General features: G+C 57.7%; 6 protein-coding genes and 1 pseudogene across 6 annotated transcripts; 3 read left to right on the top strand and 4 right to left on the bottom strand.

The window, feature by feature from the left end:
• Nucleotides 1–625: 625 nt before the first annotated feature.
• On the bottom strand, nt 626–1,702 carry ACA1_282550 (Hypothetical protein; the record flags this gene model as incomplete). Its single annotated transcript, XM_004344782.1, has 2 exons — nt 626–1,271; nt 1,371–1,702. The coding sequence occupies 2 exons, from the start codon at nt 1,700–1,702 to the stop codon at nt 626–628; spliced, it is 978 nt and encodes a 325-aa protein (XP_004344832.1).
• A 283-nt stretch (nt 1,703–1,985) lies between these two features.
• Nucleotides 1,986–3,262, top strand: ACA1_282540 (ribonuclease HII, putative; the record flags this gene model as incomplete). Its single annotated transcript, XM_004344781.1, has 6 exons — nt 1,986–2,061; nt 2,120–2,194; nt 2,285–2,408; nt 2,477–2,702; nt 2,790–3,004; nt 3,100–3,262. The coding sequence occupies 6 exons, from the start codon at nt 1,986–1,988 to the stop codon at nt 3,260–3,262; spliced, it is 879 nt and encodes a 292-aa protein (XP_004344831.1).
• Nucleotides 3,263–3,327: 65 nt separating this feature from the next.
• On the bottom strand, nt 3,328–9,748 carry ACA1_282530 (Fanconi anemia, complementation group I, putative; the record flags this gene model as incomplete). Its single annotated transcript, XM_004344780.1, has 33 exons — nt 3,328–3,498; nt 3,591–3,663; nt 3,772–3,833; nt 3,916–4,013; nt 4,103–4,226; nt 4,323–4,439; nt 4,538–4,650; nt 4,755–4,884; nt 4,977–5,042; nt 5,134–5,265; nt 5,383–5,646; nt 5,716–5,781; nt 5,861–5,917; nt 6,017–6,106; nt 6,184–6,272; nt 6,354–6,432; nt 6,516–6,773; nt 6,865–6,948; nt 7,035–7,136; nt 7,218–7,303; nt 7,375–7,462; nt 7,540–7,687; nt 7,761–7,869; nt 7,946–8,037; nt 8,097–8,167; nt 8,239–8,421; nt 8,497–8,593; nt 8,665–8,893; nt 8,968–9,076; nt 9,117–9,257; nt 9,323–9,425; nt 9,503–9,652; nt 9,720–9,748. The coding sequence occupies 33 exons, from the start codon at nt 9,746–9,748 to the stop codon at nt 3,328–3,330; spliced, it is 3,810 nt and encodes a 1,269-aa protein (XP_004344830.1).
• An 82-nt stretch (nt 9,749–9,830) lies between these two features.
• Nucleotides 9,831–11,223, bottom strand: ACA1_282520 (uncharacterized protein; the record flags this gene model as incomplete). The annotated part of the gene is made up of 8 exons (XM_004344779.1): nt 9,831–10,030; nt 10,105–10,171; nt 10,245–10,463; nt 10,547–10,615; nt 10,687–10,787; nt 10,865–10,986; nt 11,052–11,132; nt 11,198–11,223. 8 exons carry the CDS (start codon nt 11,221–11,223, stop codon nt 9,831–9,833), a joined length of 885 nt encoding a protein of 294 aa, XP_004344829.1.
• A 100-nt stretch (nt 11,224–11,323) lies between these two features.
• Nucleotides 11,324–12,508, bottom strand: ACA1_282510 (uncharacterized protein; the record flags this gene model as incomplete). The annotated part of the gene is made up of 6 exons (XM_004344778.1): nt 11,324–11,557; nt 11,641–11,775; nt 11,846–11,983; nt 12,068–12,197; nt 12,266–12,443; nt 12,502–12,508. 6 exons carry the CDS (start codon nt 12,506–12,508, stop codon nt 11,324–11,326), a joined length of 822 nt encoding a protein of 273 aa, XP_004344828.1.
• A 72-nt stretch (nt 12,509–12,580) lies between these two features.
• ACA1_282500 (ankyrin repeat-containing protein) lies at nt 12,581–14,068 on the top strand (the record flags this gene model as incomplete). Its single annotated transcript, XM_004344777.1, has 6 exons — nt 12,581–12,968; nt 13,072–13,161; nt 13,251–13,373; nt 13,557–13,585; nt 13,701–13,809; nt 13,890–14,068. The coding sequence occupies 6 exons, from the start codon at nt 12,581–12,583 to the stop codon at nt 14,066–14,068; spliced, it is 918 nt and encodes a 305-aa protein (XP_004344827.1).
• A 209-nt stretch (nt 14,069–14,277) lies between these two features.
• Nucleotides 14,278–15,181, top strand: ACA1_282490 (annotated as a pseudogene).
• Nucleotides 15,182–15,200: the final 19 nt, after the last annotated feature.

The following is a 15,200-nucleotide window of genomic DNA, read 5'->3' as shown; positions in this document are numbered from 1 at the left end:
TCTTTTTCGCTTCGTCTTCGCTTTCGTGCTCAACACCTCCCTGTCTTGCGGGCCTTCGTCGGAGCTCCACGTCAAGCTCGGGCGTACTGCTTGCCCGCAAATCGGCACCTGCCTCCATCTCCCTCTTCCTACGCTGGGCTGTTGCACCTTCCTCCTCGTCGGAGTCGACGTCGTCCCGCACGATAACGCTCCCACTTCCCTCATCTTCTTCATCGCTCGTAGAGGAATCGGTGCCGTCTGTCTCCTCATCGTATTCGGGTGTGTCCTTCACGATGAAGGTCATGCGCCTCATCTTCTTCTCCAGTCGTAGCTGCTCCTCTTGTGTCCCCTGTTTGTCCATGTTGCGTGTTGTGTTGGCCAGAAAGTTAGTTCATATTTATTCGTCGTCGTCCGCGGTTGGTTTAAACCGTGCACCAATAGCGAACGGTGCGGCAACAACGGCGGCAAATCGGGGACGAAAAAGATATTCCGCTGCCGGGAATCGAACCCGGGGCGCATGGGTGAGAACCATAAATGTTACCGACTACACCACAGCGGATGCTTCAATAAAATTGGTTTTGCAACTTGTTTTCAGAATAAATAAATACCAGAGGTGATCAAGCTTGGAGTATTTGCTTTCCAATGGTCACAGTCGCGCGTCTTGCCCTTCTCGAGTGCAGGCCCAACGCACCAACCAATCACCAGTCTTGATCACCATGGTGTCGGTCAGCTCGTGACCCTTGCCCTCCTCCACAACCACTTCACACAACCCGCCCAGATCGGTCGTCGCTGCCATCGCATGTTGCAGGCGCTCAATGAAGGGTTGCGAGCAGTGGTAGGGCACCAACCGATCGTCAGCCCCGCACAGCACCAGCACCTTTCGTCCCTTGAGCCGCTGCACCGCCGGCTCGCCCATGCCACCCGCATCCAACTGCCTCAGGGCTCGCTTCAGACCTTCGGGCAGATACCTTTCCTCCTCCTCTTCACGGGCCTCCGCCGCGTCATCATGGTCGCCGGTGTTCTTCCTCGCGAGCATGCCCTGCACTCGGTTGCGCATGAGGCGGAGATAGTCGCAGCAGCCGATGATCGGCACGCCCACGGTGATACGCGGGTCGTGCAGCAGGGCGAGCCACGTCGAGTGGCCGCCCAGGCTGGCCCACAGCTCGATCCGCAGCGCGGCGGGCAGGTAGGCCGGCAGGAGCGAGATCAGAAGCGACACGTCCTGTGCCGTGCCGTACTGGATCGAGAACATGTCCTGCGCGTGTGTCTCGTTTCCTGCTCGCCACGACTCGCTACACAGAACACGGACCAATGAGTGCGTGTGCGTGTGCGATGATGGTGCGTGCGGTGGTGCGGGTGTGTGCGGGCAGCGGTGCGGGGCGAAAACGAACTTGGCGAGGTCACGGACGCGGCGGTGGCCGTGGTTGCGGTGGTCGAGGGTGACCACGACCAAGTTCCGGTGCTGCCTTGTATCGTCGACACCAGCACATCGTTGCACCAGTGCGGCTGCGGTGGAGTCAAGCGCCTCGCTTTCGCCCAAGCGACCGTGCAGGAGGAACGCCACCGCGAGGGGGCGCCCCTCCGCTGCAAGCGCTGCAAGACTTGCCGCAGGCGCGGTTGTGGTTTTGGAGGCCACAAAGTGCAAATGTACGGGCATGCCCGCAACGTGCGGCAGCGTCACCTTGTGCACCGCCAATGCCTGCTGTGCCGTGGCCGCGTCCATGTTGTGCCAACAAACAGTACGGCATGCTCGCCCAGGCTTTTTTCGTATGGCCGCTCAAGCTTATTTTTTCTGAAAACACGTTGCAAAACCAATTTTTATTGAAGCATCCGCTGTGGTGTAGTCGGTAACATTTATGGTTCTCACCCATGCGCCCCGGGTTCGATTCCCGGCAGCGGAATATCTCTTTTATCACCGCGGACTGTTTCCTCCTCTTCTCTTTGCTTGTCTTTTTTAACTCGCGATGGTCTCGCGTGTTTTGGCCTTCTTGTAATAAAGAAACAAGATGAGCGTATGTGAGCTCGACAAGGATGTGCAGTATGCATTGGGCATAGACGAAGCAGGACGAGGACCCGTACTTGGTAACTCCCCTTAATAACAAGGCGCCAAGATTTGTGGCTCATTTGCTACTCGCCCCAGGACCCATGGTCTATGCCTGCGCCTACTGCCCGCTGTCCGAGAAGGAGAACATACGCACCCGTGACGGCTTTCAGGGTACGCTGCCGCTTTTGCTCGGAGCTGCGGGGTGCGTGCGGGTCCTGAAGTGAGTTGGGGTCCACAACGCGGGGGTGGCGGTGATGGCAGACTCCAAGCAGCTCTCGGAGCATCAGCGCGAGTCCATGTTCGAGAGGATCGTGGGCGCCCCCGACGTCGGCTTCGAGGCCTGCATCCTCTCGGCCGAGGACCTCTCCAACAAAATGCTGCGCGCGTACGCTCCTCTCCTTTTTTCTCCCTTCTTCTTCTCATCGTAAGCGCCACACGACACACACGACACAGGTCCAAGTACAACCTGAACCAGATTTCGCATGACACGGCGGCGGAGCTGATCGCGCGAGCCCTGACCAAGGGCGTGCCGCTGAAGGAGGTGTACGTCGACACCGTCGGCGACCCGGGCCGGTACCAGGAGAACCTGTCCCGCAAGTTCCCGCGGCTGGCCATCACCGTGTCGAAGAAGGCCGACTCCCTCTTTCCGATCGTCAGCGCAGCCAGTATCGTAGCCAAGGTCCGTACCCGTTTCGTGTGGTGCGGTTGTGTGTGTGTGTGTGTGTGTGGTGTGCCGAGTCGTGTTGACAGTGTGTGCGGTGCGTAGGTGATCAGGGATCAGTGCCTGCGAACGTGGAAGTTCAAGGAGAAGGGGGTGGAGTTCTCGCGCGAGTTCGGATCGGGCTACCCGGCGGACCCCTTCACCAAGCAGTGGCTCGAGGGCAGCCTGGACAAGCTCTTCGGCTACCCCACCCTCATCCGCTTCAGCTGGGCCACCACCGACAACATGCTCGAGGACCACGACGCACACGCCGTCGCTTGGTACCGCCGCTCCTCTGCCAGCATTCTGTGGTTATGATGATGGTGAAGATGATGATGCTGATGCTGATGGTGGCGGTGGTGGTTGCGCGGGGCAGGGAGGCGGACGTGAACGATGATGGCAAGGGCAAGAAGGGTAAGAAGCAGATCCAACGTACGGCGGCGCTGGTGCGGCGGGCCACCTTCATGACGCCCAAGTCCACACGCTGGAACTACTACGCCAAGCGAGGAATGCAGACCGCCACCACCTCTGACTTCTGAAGATGGAGTGGTGGAAGTTTCATTTTTGTTTATTACCGCACACGCACTCGCTCCTCAAGAGCTGCCTAGTCACTCTTCTTCTTTTTGGAGGAGGTGGCGGTGGACTTGGCGGTCGCTGCCTGGGCGTCATCACTTGCGGGACCCTTTCGCTTGAGCCCTGCAGCGCGAGCCGGAGCCTTGGTTGTCGGCGCGCTTGTCGCCGCCGCGGCGTTTGGTTGCGTCGTCTTCGTCTTCTTCTGCAGCCATGCCATGACGCATCACACACGGACCAAGTGTCAGTCGCCTTTTTGGATTCTAGCTTCTAGCACGAGAGGAGGTGAAAGCCTACCTTTGGCGGGGGTGGGGGCATGTCGTCCTGCTTCTTCAGGTTGCTGCTCGCAATGCGGAAGTCCCGCGTAGTGCTGTGACAGTGGTGCGCGGGAAGCGTCCGTCAGAATTGCAACCAACCACCTTTTCTTCTCTGGTGGTGCGAGAGGGTGAGCGTGTGGTGGAGGTAGCCAGGCGCGCACCTGCGACGGAACCCCTCCACGAGGTTGACCTTGAACTTCTTGCCGTAGCGAATCAACACGCTCTGCAGAGGGAAGCAACAATCATCGTCGAGTTAGCGCGAGGCAACGTTGGCTGTGCAGCTTACAAAAAAAAAGAGGGTGTACTTCAAATTGCTCGATCAGGAAGATGAGGTTGGGCAGGAGGGTGGCGAGTCGCTTGAGCTTGGCCTTGGTCAGCCTCTCCGCCTTGTCGACATGCTCATCTGTGTGGAGACGACGAACGAGTGGTGAGAACGAATGGTGAACTCTTCTTCGCCGACAAGGCAGGTACGTCCCAACACGGCACGCGTACCTTCCATGTCCTGGGGCTTCTCGATGTAGGCGAGGAGTTCGTAGATGGTGGGCGTGAAGTCCCTGCCGCTGTGCTTGACCAGCTCCTGGAACGTCTCTGACGGACGCAGCTGCAATTGCATGGCCTGCGCGCATGACCACACACATAATGTTCAACCAACCAACCAACCAACCAACCAGGCCTCGGCCGAGGCCTGGTGTGCGGTGGTCTGTTGACGTACCGTCTTGGAGAGCTGCGACAGGATCTTGTAGAGGTGGACGAGCGCCTTGACCAGTCCCTCAGCGCACAGGAGCGGAATGGCCGACGTCACGATGGACGAGAGCACCTTCAGCAGCAACTGTTGGTGGTGCGTACGTACAAATAAACAAAAGAAACGCACCGCGCGGGTTATGAATGAAGCAGTGGCCCGTATTGGGAGCAGGGCGCGGTACGCACGTGAAGTTGTTTGCAGCACTCGCTCATCAGCAGCCTGGCTCGCGCGGTCAGCCCTGCGGTCTTGTCTTCGCCCTCATCCTCGCTCTCGTCGTACTGCTGATCCTGCTCCTTGTCTGCCCATGTGTCGTGTGCGATGGTGCGCGTGGTGCGAGGCCAATGAGATATCAGCGCATGTGGTTACCGGACAAGGTGGCGCTTCTCCGCAGTCTGTACGTACCTTCGAGATACATGCTCTTGGAGATGACCAGCACTTGCTCGACCTCGTCCAGCGAGCTGTCGATGGTGCTGGTGATGAGCGGCAGGATCTGCGAAACCGTGGCCTTGTTGATGAGCGGGTAGCGGCGAGCCTGGAGTTTGTTTTGTGGCCACAAATGGTGAGTTCAGACCTGATCTATGCTCCGCAAGTCGAATCGGCCATATTGGGCCACCAAGATCGCACCTGATTAGACGGATCCTCTTCTGTGACATGGCCCAGCACATGCACGTCGACCGCCAACGCATTCAACTGAACGAGACGAACATTTGGGAAAGGTGGGTGTTAGTTTGATGATTGGTGACGAAGCGGGGTGGGTGGGTGGGTGGGTGAGTATAGATACGATGTTCATCTTGGGCAGGGACCGTGCGATCTTGAGGAAGAGGGAGACCATCCACTTGGCGGCGGCCGCGTTTTCGATTGCGGTTTCGCCGCAGGCGATGTTCATCAGCTTGGCATGCACCGGCACAAGCTCCTGTGCGCGGACGAGGGATGATGTGTTGAGGGAGTGTGTGTGTGTCATGGGTCGTGTTGTGTTGCGTCGTGTGCGGTGCCGCAATCGATTGCGATGACGAGTGGAGAACACGTGTACCTTGACCGACCCGGGCGATCGCAGGAACTCGAAGAGCAGTTCGATGATGTCCTTGAACACCTCGGCCTCCTTGTACCGCTTCGACTTGGCGAGCTGCAGCATGATGGCCTCGAAGCGAACGAGGGTGTTGTGAATGATGGCCTCGGCCTCGAGCGGAGGTTGGTCCTCCTCCGCCTCCGGCACCTCGGCCTCCACGTCCTGATAGTTGGCCAGGTGGGGCAGAAGCGACTCCTTCAAGAGCAAGGCCACCTTCCTGGGTCCCCACTGCACAGGCCCATGGCGTCAGTCTAGGTAGCGTCGAACGCCAACGACTCGTAGTGGACGACGGCGCACCTGGGTCACGAGGAAGCGTAGGCTCTGTTCGAGACACTCCAGCTGGACTTGCGCGATCTTCTTGTTCTGTGGTCGAGAAAAGAAGAGCCGTGAGGTTGTGTTGGAGGTAGGTCGAACAGCAAAAGTGAATGAAGGCGTAGGTCACCTTGCTGTCGGCGGAGAGGTGCGCAGACACGAACTCCTGAAGTATGTACGAACTCGCCTGTGGTGTGTGACGTGGAAAATAAATAAAATAATCAGATAAAAATGGTTGGTTCGTTGCTGCCTCGCCAGGCGAGAAGAAGGTGCGTTCTCGGCGTACCTCAGAGCAGAACTTGGCCCGCGACCGAAGCAAACTACTGCGTCCATCTCCCAACTCCAAGCCCACGCCCTCTTGCACCTCCTCATTCCACTGCAACGGGCGAGGGTGAGTGATCATGAAAAACAAGACGAAGGGAAGACGAAGGCTGTAAAGAGGACTCTCGGTACCGAGTTGAGCATGTTGTGGGCGGCAGTGAAGAAGTAGGACTGGAACGCTTGGTTGGCGCGAATGAGCCGTTGCACGGCGTTGGCGTCGCCTGGAGCAAAGAGCCTCGGTGAGACGTCAAGTCCCCAATCTGGCCTCCATTGATCGATTTTGCCCATGGAGGCTGCAGTACCGCTTTGGGACGAGTCCTCCACTTCTTCGACCAGAAGCTTGATCAAGCCCAGCACACAGTTCAGCTCAAGGAAGGCGCCCTGCATTGCGAGCGTGAGAGGCCACTCAGACAAAGGGCCTACCATTGATGACGTGGTTAGGGAGGAGGACGGAATGTACGTACCTCGACGAGCTTGTGCCGCTTGGGGGCTCCTGCGCCTGGGCGGCCACGTCCCCGGGCGGCCTTCTTGGGCTTCGCTTCTGCCTCATCGCCGACTTCGTCGAGGTCCTTCTCCTTCCCCTTGCCTTTGCCCTTCTGGCTGCCGCTGCTGCCGCTGGCGACGATGGTGTCTTTGGCCTTGTCCTTCGCTCCGCCCTTTGCACCGCCCTTGGCCTTCTTCGCAGTGGCGTCCTTGACCACCATCTGGAGCGTCTCGTAGTGCTGCAGCACACCACAAAGAAACCAACCATCAACCAACACCAGACGTGGAGCGGTTGAGCCGAGGAGTTTGAAGTCTTGGAACAGCACGTACGGTGAACAGGTCGATGGCCACTTTTAGCGAGTCGGCTGAAGGCGGTTCAGGCATTTCTCGCATCACGGAGTAGTCGATAAGCACCTAGCTCGCATGCGGCAGGACAGAGTGAGTTTGTTATCAAACAAAGTTAATTGAGGAAAAAGCAAGGTTGGAAGGCTCTTCTTCACCTCGAACGTCGAGAGAAGGACCAAAGCCGCTTCCTGGTGGAATCTGCCCTCGCAGGACGTGTCGGAGTAGTCGGCCGACTTGTCGAGGCTGAAGTCTTCCAACTGTGAACCACGGCGCCACAAACTCGACGTGAACCACAATTCACTTGACGACGCGTATTACCAAAGGTGCACATCACGTACCTCGGTCTTGAGCAGTTTCTCGACCAGGGAGTCCAGTGACGCTTGCAGTTCCTCGAAGACCGGGAGTGGGTCGCTCGGCGTATGATCTGACCGGAGGGTGAGACAGAGGTGCATCAACAGCTCATGCGAATTGCACGCAGCAGGCAAAACGCGGTACCAGGGCTGGACTGGCGTTTCACCATCGCCAATTTGTAGTCCATGACACACCGCTGGATGGCGTTGATCAGGTTGCCCAGGGGCTCCAGCTGCAGGTGAAGAGTGTTCAAGCGCTCAAGTAAGACCAAAGCCAACAAGAGCGCAACAAAAGAAGTGATTGTGGTACCCGTTTCACGGTGGCAGCTGAGGTTTGCGAGACCTCGACGCACTTGTCCAGCTTGATGGGCGCCGATACCGAGGGATCGGTCTCGAGGAAGTGCATGAAGTGCTGCAAGAGCAGTTCCAGTATGGCCTCCTTTACCGCGAGCGAGTGGCTGTGGGCGCAGCATCGCAGCTGAGTAAGAACAACCCTTCTACGATGTCGGGTGATGCAGCTCGCCTCGGTACCTTGACTTGAATACTTCCGTCAACGCGTCGTAGAGGCGAGCTCGGATTTCCCACTGCTGGCTCAGGCACCGGCGTAGGAAACCGATCATCTCCAGAGAGAACAGTTCGGCTGGTTCAAAGAGACGAGTTTGCTCAGTACCTGGCCGAGCCTTCAATGCAAGGCCTACACTCTAGCTAGATGGTACCTTTCTGGGCTTCGTGTTTGTTTTTCTTGCGTGCACAGCTCTTCAGCAGGTGCTCGAAGCCGGTCACAGCCGTGAGCCGAGACTCCAGCTCCCTGAAAGAGAAAGAGTTAGCATCGAGTGACAGGGCGATGGCCTTCGAGTGAGAGAGAACCGCGAGAACATGGCCTTGCGCAAAACGAGGATGATGTGGTCTTGGAAGGACGGATTGATTGCCATGATGGGCTGCAGAGGGGTGAACAGACCGACATGAGTATGGGCAGCGAAGTACTGCAGTTGGCTATGAATGAGGGTACCTCGACGGCGGCGAGCAGGGCTCGGGTGACGGTGGGCGGCACGTAGGACAAATAGTCGAAGACCTCCTTGATGCGCGGGAGGTACTCTCCACCGCTGCCGAGCAGCAGATCTTGACATTCGCGAGAGATGGAAGACAGCAATATGATGTACTGCAACACATTGCTGTTCTCGCCGCTGATCATCTGTTGCAAGTGTTGTCAAGAGTCGTTCATTTCGGAAACATGCGTGAATCAAGTTAACCAGTGTGCGCGTCGTACCACACGAGACAGAATCTGTTCGAGAATCTCATTCCTTACGCTCTCGTGGACCTTGAAGATCTCCAGAAGGATTCGTACGCCGAGCCGAAGAAGCATCCTGTTGTCGTCGGAAAAGGAACGACGTCGGTGAACCAGCGCAAAGGCAGGACACAAAGAAGGCACACGTACTTGTTGGGCGTCGAAACGGAAATGATGGATGACGACGCGGTGGGGGTTGACGTGGTGCCGGCCGCCGAAGCGGTGGACGCAGCGGAGGCAGAGGCGACAGAAGAAGCTGGCGACGAGGCCGACACCGAATCCATCAGCATGACCCCCAGCTGCACGAGCGACGGGGTGATGTGGTCCCAGCCATACGCCGAATGCTTGATGGTCGCCAGAATCGCAGCGTCCAAGTTGACTGCAACAGTCCACACATGTGGCCGTTGATATCACAATTGTATAAAATGCGTCCATCATGGAGGGTACACGTACTGGTGGGTGGCATGTGCTGTCGCATCTTCTCCATCCAGTGCGACTTGGATTTCTTTTGCTGTTCCTTGTAGTAGGTCTTATATCCGAGATAAAGACTGTCAGTCCGTAACTGTTGTGCTGGGCCAAGGGAGACCGATGGGGACCAGTACCTGAATGGCCGTCTTGATGGTGTCGAGGGCCTGATCGGCGAATCGTTGAATGCGGGCAACCGACAAGAGCAGAGCCACGGTGAACGAGGTCAAAGGAAAATTCTCGCTCTTGAACACTTTCAAGAATGCGCGACCCAGTTCCTGCAGGAGCACCCCGAACCCTCAATTAGTACCAGCAGGCTAAAAAGAAAGTGGCCGCCTGGTACCTGGTCTTGCTTGATCGCAAACTGAAGGTGCAGGAGGACGGTGCCCTCGATGTGCCGAAGCAACTGCTCATCGCCCGATGCTGCTGTGCGTTTGTCCGGGCTCCTACAGAGTGTAGCCATCAAGAGTGGTTGAGCGATAGCCAAACGGCTAAGTCAGCAACTTGGGGGCGGCACACGCACTCTTCGTCATACTTCCTGCCTTCGCTTTCCAGATGGTTGGCGATACCGCGCAACAGACTCGCCTTGACGTCAGTAGCGCCTTTGGTAGCCAGCAGGATAAGCTGATAGATCAAAGAGGGCAGCTCGTTGAGGTCGATCCCCTTGAAGAAGCTGTGTTGCGCGTGGGGTGGTTTGGTTAGCCGTTAACAGTTTTCTTGCAACACAAATTGGCAGTTACCTGATGATCTTGTGAATGACTCGCTGCATTTCGTCGTGCGAAAGTGTGATCTCTCTCAGTGTGGCGGTTATCTGTCTGACCAGCTCTTCAGACCAGTCAAGGTCGCACAATCTAACCCAGTATACCACCAACGTTAGTTCCTGAAGGCCGTCGATTCCAACGGCGCACGTGTTCGCACCTAGCAATGAGGTGACTCTTGTATTGCGGACCAGTCTTGTTGGTGTGCTCATCGACTCCCACTGCGGACAAGCGCTCAATCGCTGCGAGAGTCTTCGGCAAGAAGTCCAGAAACCGCCCCTCGGCCGATCGAGCTGGCAAGGCGCAAGGCAAGCATCCACAACAGCGTCAGCCAACACTCTGACTAATGACACAGGAAGCTGCATACCCTTTTCGACTCCCCAAAGAATCACTTCGGCTAGATCAATGAAATCTTCGTCTGCAACCGCATCCATCTATATAACAAGAGCCACGTGTGATTAGCGCAAAGGTGATGCCATCAACAAGAGGGTGTGTGAGGCCAGGTACCTCGGGTAGTAGAGCATTGACGGCTTCCTCGGCCTTCTTGTTCGTAAGCCGGCCCTTGATGATGAGCCACATGACGCGGTGGAGAACAGCCCCTCGAATCTGCTTTCCTTTGTCGGTGTACGAGGGGAGGCCCTGAAAGATGGCCCTCAGCAACTGGACCAAGTCGCCCTCCATCGCAGTTCGTTTGTTGATATACCCCAGCAGCTCGCGTTCGGACACCTGAATGAACGCAGGTGGTGCAGAGAGACATTCATCCAAGGGTCAATCTCGAGTGGTTCGCTCTTGTTCAGCGAGACACGCACCGACTGGATCTTGTTGGCCAAACGGACGAGGCCTTGATTGTCGGCCGACGGCGCAGATAGGCCGCTCACCTGCACGGTGCCAGCTTGGGTAAGGCTGCAAAGAAGGCGTAAGTTCAACTGTAGTTCCCAGGTCGTCGTACCTGGGATTGGGTCATGTGGGGCTGCATCTTGTTCTCCCATATCTCCACGATTTCATCGTCCAAGCTACCCTCGGCGGCTTCATCGGGGTCTTCTTGAAGGACTGGAAGTAGCGCAGAAAGCAAGGCATGCCTTAGGGTGGGATGAGCGGCTCGCGACATGGGGGAGTGAGAAACGTACTCTGCACACAGCGCCTGGCGGGTGCTGCCAGCTTCTTTGGTTCCTCCTCACGCTGCTCGTCTTCGCTCATCACTTCGTTCTCCTCCTCTTCTCCTTTTTCCTCATCTTCTTCTTGAGGACGTCTGCGCTCGGGTGAGGATCTCTCAGATTTTTGACACTTGCAGCAGCGCAGCAAGAGCACGTGTACCTTCGCTTCGTGCCAAGCGTTTTGATGGGCACGGCCTTCGGTCCCGCCCCTTTGCTGGCGCTCTTACCGGCAGTCGATTTCCTGAATTTCGCACCAAATCTTGGGTTAGAACGTGCTGGCAGATGCAACCAAGTATTGCCACGAACTTTGCTGAGACTTTGGTCCTTGCCATCTCGTGTTGCCTCTGGCAAACGTTGAATTGCTTCAATGCGTTCTTCAGGTGCTGAATATTTTCTTCTAATCTTTTTGTTTTTTGTTTTATTGTTTTATTTTTATTTTGAACGGAGCTTGGTGATGGTGACGACGAAGCTGAAGTCTTCGAGCGGGTTGAAGTGCCGGAGGTCGATCACTTGATCAAACAGTAGACAGCACGACTGGCTATCGTCGCCATCGCCTCCCTCAACTGTACTGCTTCGCTGCGGGAACAGTTCGCCAATGTTGACAGGCGCTACATCGCACCTGTAGTCGCCTCTTTCCTCCACCTTCGCCTTCACCCGGTCCAAGCCCTAAAGAGCAAGAAGAAGAAGAACGTCGTGGGTGAGCCAACACATTGCCTTTATGCACTGCTCGAAACGAGGGAGTGGCGTACCTCTCTCTCCTGGGCACAGATCTGGTAGAACACGCCCTCGGGCAGCAGGTAGGCATCGAGCACTTTCATGAGCAGGTCGACGTGCGCGGACAGGTAGATTACCTCCGATCCCACAGCCACATCGACGGGATCAAACTGGCGAACAACGTGGAAGGTCAGCCGGGTGAATGTGTGCCGCTGTCATCAATCAGGCAGAGCGACGTACCACTCTGCTTGCGGCGTCGGCTTCACCCCACTCCAAGTGGTGCACTTGGGCGGTTGCTGTGATGTCCTTGCACAAGAGCGGACCCTTACGGGCAAGTGCAGCGTTGATGCTCACATTGTGCCGCAGATTGTCCAGGACCTTACATTGAAAAGGCAATGTGGTGGATGAGGGGGAGCACAACTTGTGATGTGCCGTAGCTATGAAGTGCTGTGGTGCACGCACCAGGGGCAGTCGATCAGTGAGGTACAAGCGCGAGGCGAAGTGAGCACAGACGAGGCCAACCAGACCGCAGCCGGCTCCCAGCTCCATCACCGTCTTGTCCTGGAAGAGGGACGAGTTACCATAGACCCACCTGCACCGAGAAGTCATGACTTGATGAGCCCAATCATCTTGAAGGCGAGTGAGCCGAGGAAGCATCACCTGGCCAAGACGACTGCAGCCTCGCACAGAGCGCATCCAGAGAAATGGTAGAGCAGTGACGTTGGGTCCTTGAGAGACGAGGGCGAGCTTTTGGCTTTTGCACCAACATGCAGCTCACGCACCCTTACTTCGTCGCCCCCTCCGAATTTAACTGTGACCTCCCTGAATTGGCATTCATCTGACCACGCCAGAGTTCAGGTTAGATGAATCACTAAGCTGCGCCAAAGCGAGCGTACCATCCATCTCTTCAACTCCTCTGTTGCGATTCGGCTCCGATCGAGAAAGGCGGGAAAATCAAGTATTTAATCACAAGAAATGGATCCACCGGCAGCACAGGAGGAGAAAGAGGAAGAAAGGAGAGCTGCCGCCATACTTGAACTCTTCTCGTCCCCGCGCAGTGGCCCACAGTCGGACGACGTCTTGAAGCTGCGAGTGCTCCTCTTCAAATCGCCGGAATGCGCGAATGAGTTGCCCGATTTGGACGAGCATGCAAGGAAGGCACTCCAATTGCTGACCGATCTGCGACTGGGCAAGAGCGGCAACACCCTCATCCACGTTGCCGCCAGAAACGGACGGGCCGATCTGCTTCCCCCACTCCGGTCCGCGCTTGCCGCGGCGGCCTCCACGTCTGGCCGGTCTGCTCCTGCTGACGCAAAGAAGTCTTTGCCGCTCGCCGATGTACCCAACGCCAACGGAGACACTCGTACGTGGCCCACGTTCTACCACCAAGCTCGACTGACTCCATGCTAGCGTACCCGCCTCTATCTTATGGGATGTGAATGCTCACTCTCTGCACATGCGTGCAGCGCTGATGTTCGGAGCTATGGGCGGCTTTGCGGATGTGGTCGCGTGCCTGCTGGCCTACGGAGTCTCTGCGACCAGCGCCAATCGGGCAGGTGCGCTGCTCTGTGCCCTCTTCGCCGTCAAGGTATATAATGGGGGTACCATCTCAAATGCACTGACGCGCTTGCTTTTTCTTGAACAGGGATGACGGCGCTGATGTGTGCCTGCTGCGCGGGTGCGGACCAGGGCGACGTGTGCCATCTGATCCTTAAGGGCCTGAACGACGCAAGCCACGTGAATGCGCAGGACATCAACGGCAATACCGGTACACCTACACGATCGCTGGGCCAGATCCACACACACACACGCACGCACGCACGCGCGCACGCGCGCACGCACACACGCTGCTGCTGCTGCTGCTTGACTCACAATCTGTTGTCAGCACTTCACTTTGCTGCAAAGGCGGGCCATGCACGGTGCGTCAGCGCACTTCTCTCGAGGGGCGCAGAAATTAACCAAAGGAACCGCATGAACAAGGTGCGTGCACACGCCTCCGCACCGTACACACGCAGCGCACCACACAACACCGCTCAGCATGTTCTTCATTTTTTTTTCTCTCTCACTATCGCACTGTCATCAGACGCCATTGCAGGCTGCGCAAGATGCGGGCATCGTGGCCAGAGAATGCGTAGCAGCCCTGCAGCGCAAATGGGAAGAGCTGGAGGCGGCCGCTGCCAACACGGAGAAGGGCCTCGTCAAGGGTGAGCGCTGCGCTTCGACATTGAGTTGAACGTGCATCGGAGTAACAGCTGTGCGTGTCGTGCGTGGGCACACGCAACAGAGCGAAAAGGGGCCAAACGACGACTCAGACAGAAGCAAAAGAAGGAGGCCACCAAGCCGCAGAAGAAGGAACAACCCAGCGAAACGGAGAGTGGCACAGTGGCGCACGAGGCCGGACCAAGCAGTGAAGAGAAGAAGCCACCCCACAAGGATGCATTCCCAGCCCCAGCGTCGACGTAACAAAGGCCAGGGAGGTGATCCAAGGGGAGAACGAGCGGCAGAACAAGAGAGTCGGAGGCGCCACGCCGACGGCAGAGGCCGAGCAGCAACAGCAGCAGCAGAGATCGAAGGACGCAGCCCCGCAGCCAACGCCGGCGGAAAAACCAGAGGTGACGCGTCGCAGGCAAACAACGGGGCAGGCCCCAGAACAGAAAGGCCCAAGCGTGACCATGTCGCCCGACACCGCGCGATCGTCCGCCGTAGCAGACCAGCAACAACAGCAAAATCGAGAGCAGAGCGACCAACAGCGATCGGCAACGACGGCAGTACCCAACGTCAACGTCAACGTCAACCGCAAAGCGCCTTTCCGCTATGCCGACGCTGTGGCAGCGGCCGGGAAGCGACCTCCGCCGCCGGGCATGCCGGCTCCGTCGGCCAGCCGCGCCGGCCCGCTCCCGCCAAAGCCGGGCTCGAGCCCCGCGACTGCTGCGGCGGCGAAGGCCCCGAGTGCGCAGAAGAGGGCCGAAAACACGGCGAGTCGCCGGGTCCGGCGGCCGCGGCGTCGAAGGAGCTCGCCCAGCTGAGGCGCATGTACGAGCGCGAGAAGCGGGAGAAGCAGGAGCTCGCGGCGTCGCTGGAGATCATGCGCAAGGAGAAGGCCCTGCTCGAGGTCGAGAAGCAGCTGCTGGCGCGCGAGCGCGACATGGCCGTGGAGCGCGAACGGGCCATGGACCGACAGATGCGCGAGCGACACCCACAGGCCGAGAGTCTCGCCCTCACCCACGCCCACCTTCTCGGCGTACCATCCCTCAACTTTTCTTCCTGCGCGCGTGTCGTGTCGTGTCGTGGTTCGTGTCGTGTGTTGTGTCGTGTCGCCGCGTGTGTCGTGTTTTGTTGATGAACTAACTCGCGAGCCTTTTGGTCACGCACACACAGAGCGAGTACGAAGACCTGTCGATGGAACAGATCTCGGCGCTGCAGCAGATCCACTCCCACGCGCTGGCCGACCTGCGCACGGCCATGGAGCGGCTCATGGTGCGGCAGGAGCAGGTCCTCCTCGAAGAGCGCAACGCCCTGCAGCGCGAGCTCGCCAGCCTGCGCACTACCGCCAAGACTGCAAAAAAGAATTCTTGACCTCCTCCGTGTGTGATAT

Source organism: Acanthamoeba castellanii (assembly GCF_000313135.1).
Source record: "Acanthamoeba castellanii str. Neff unplaced genomic scaffold scf7180000084776, whole genome shotgun sequence".
NCBI lineage: Eukaryota > Discosea > Longamoebia > Acanthamoebidae > Acanthamoeba > Acanthamoeba castellanii.
This window is presented reverse-complemented; position numbering and strand designations above follow the sequence as displayed.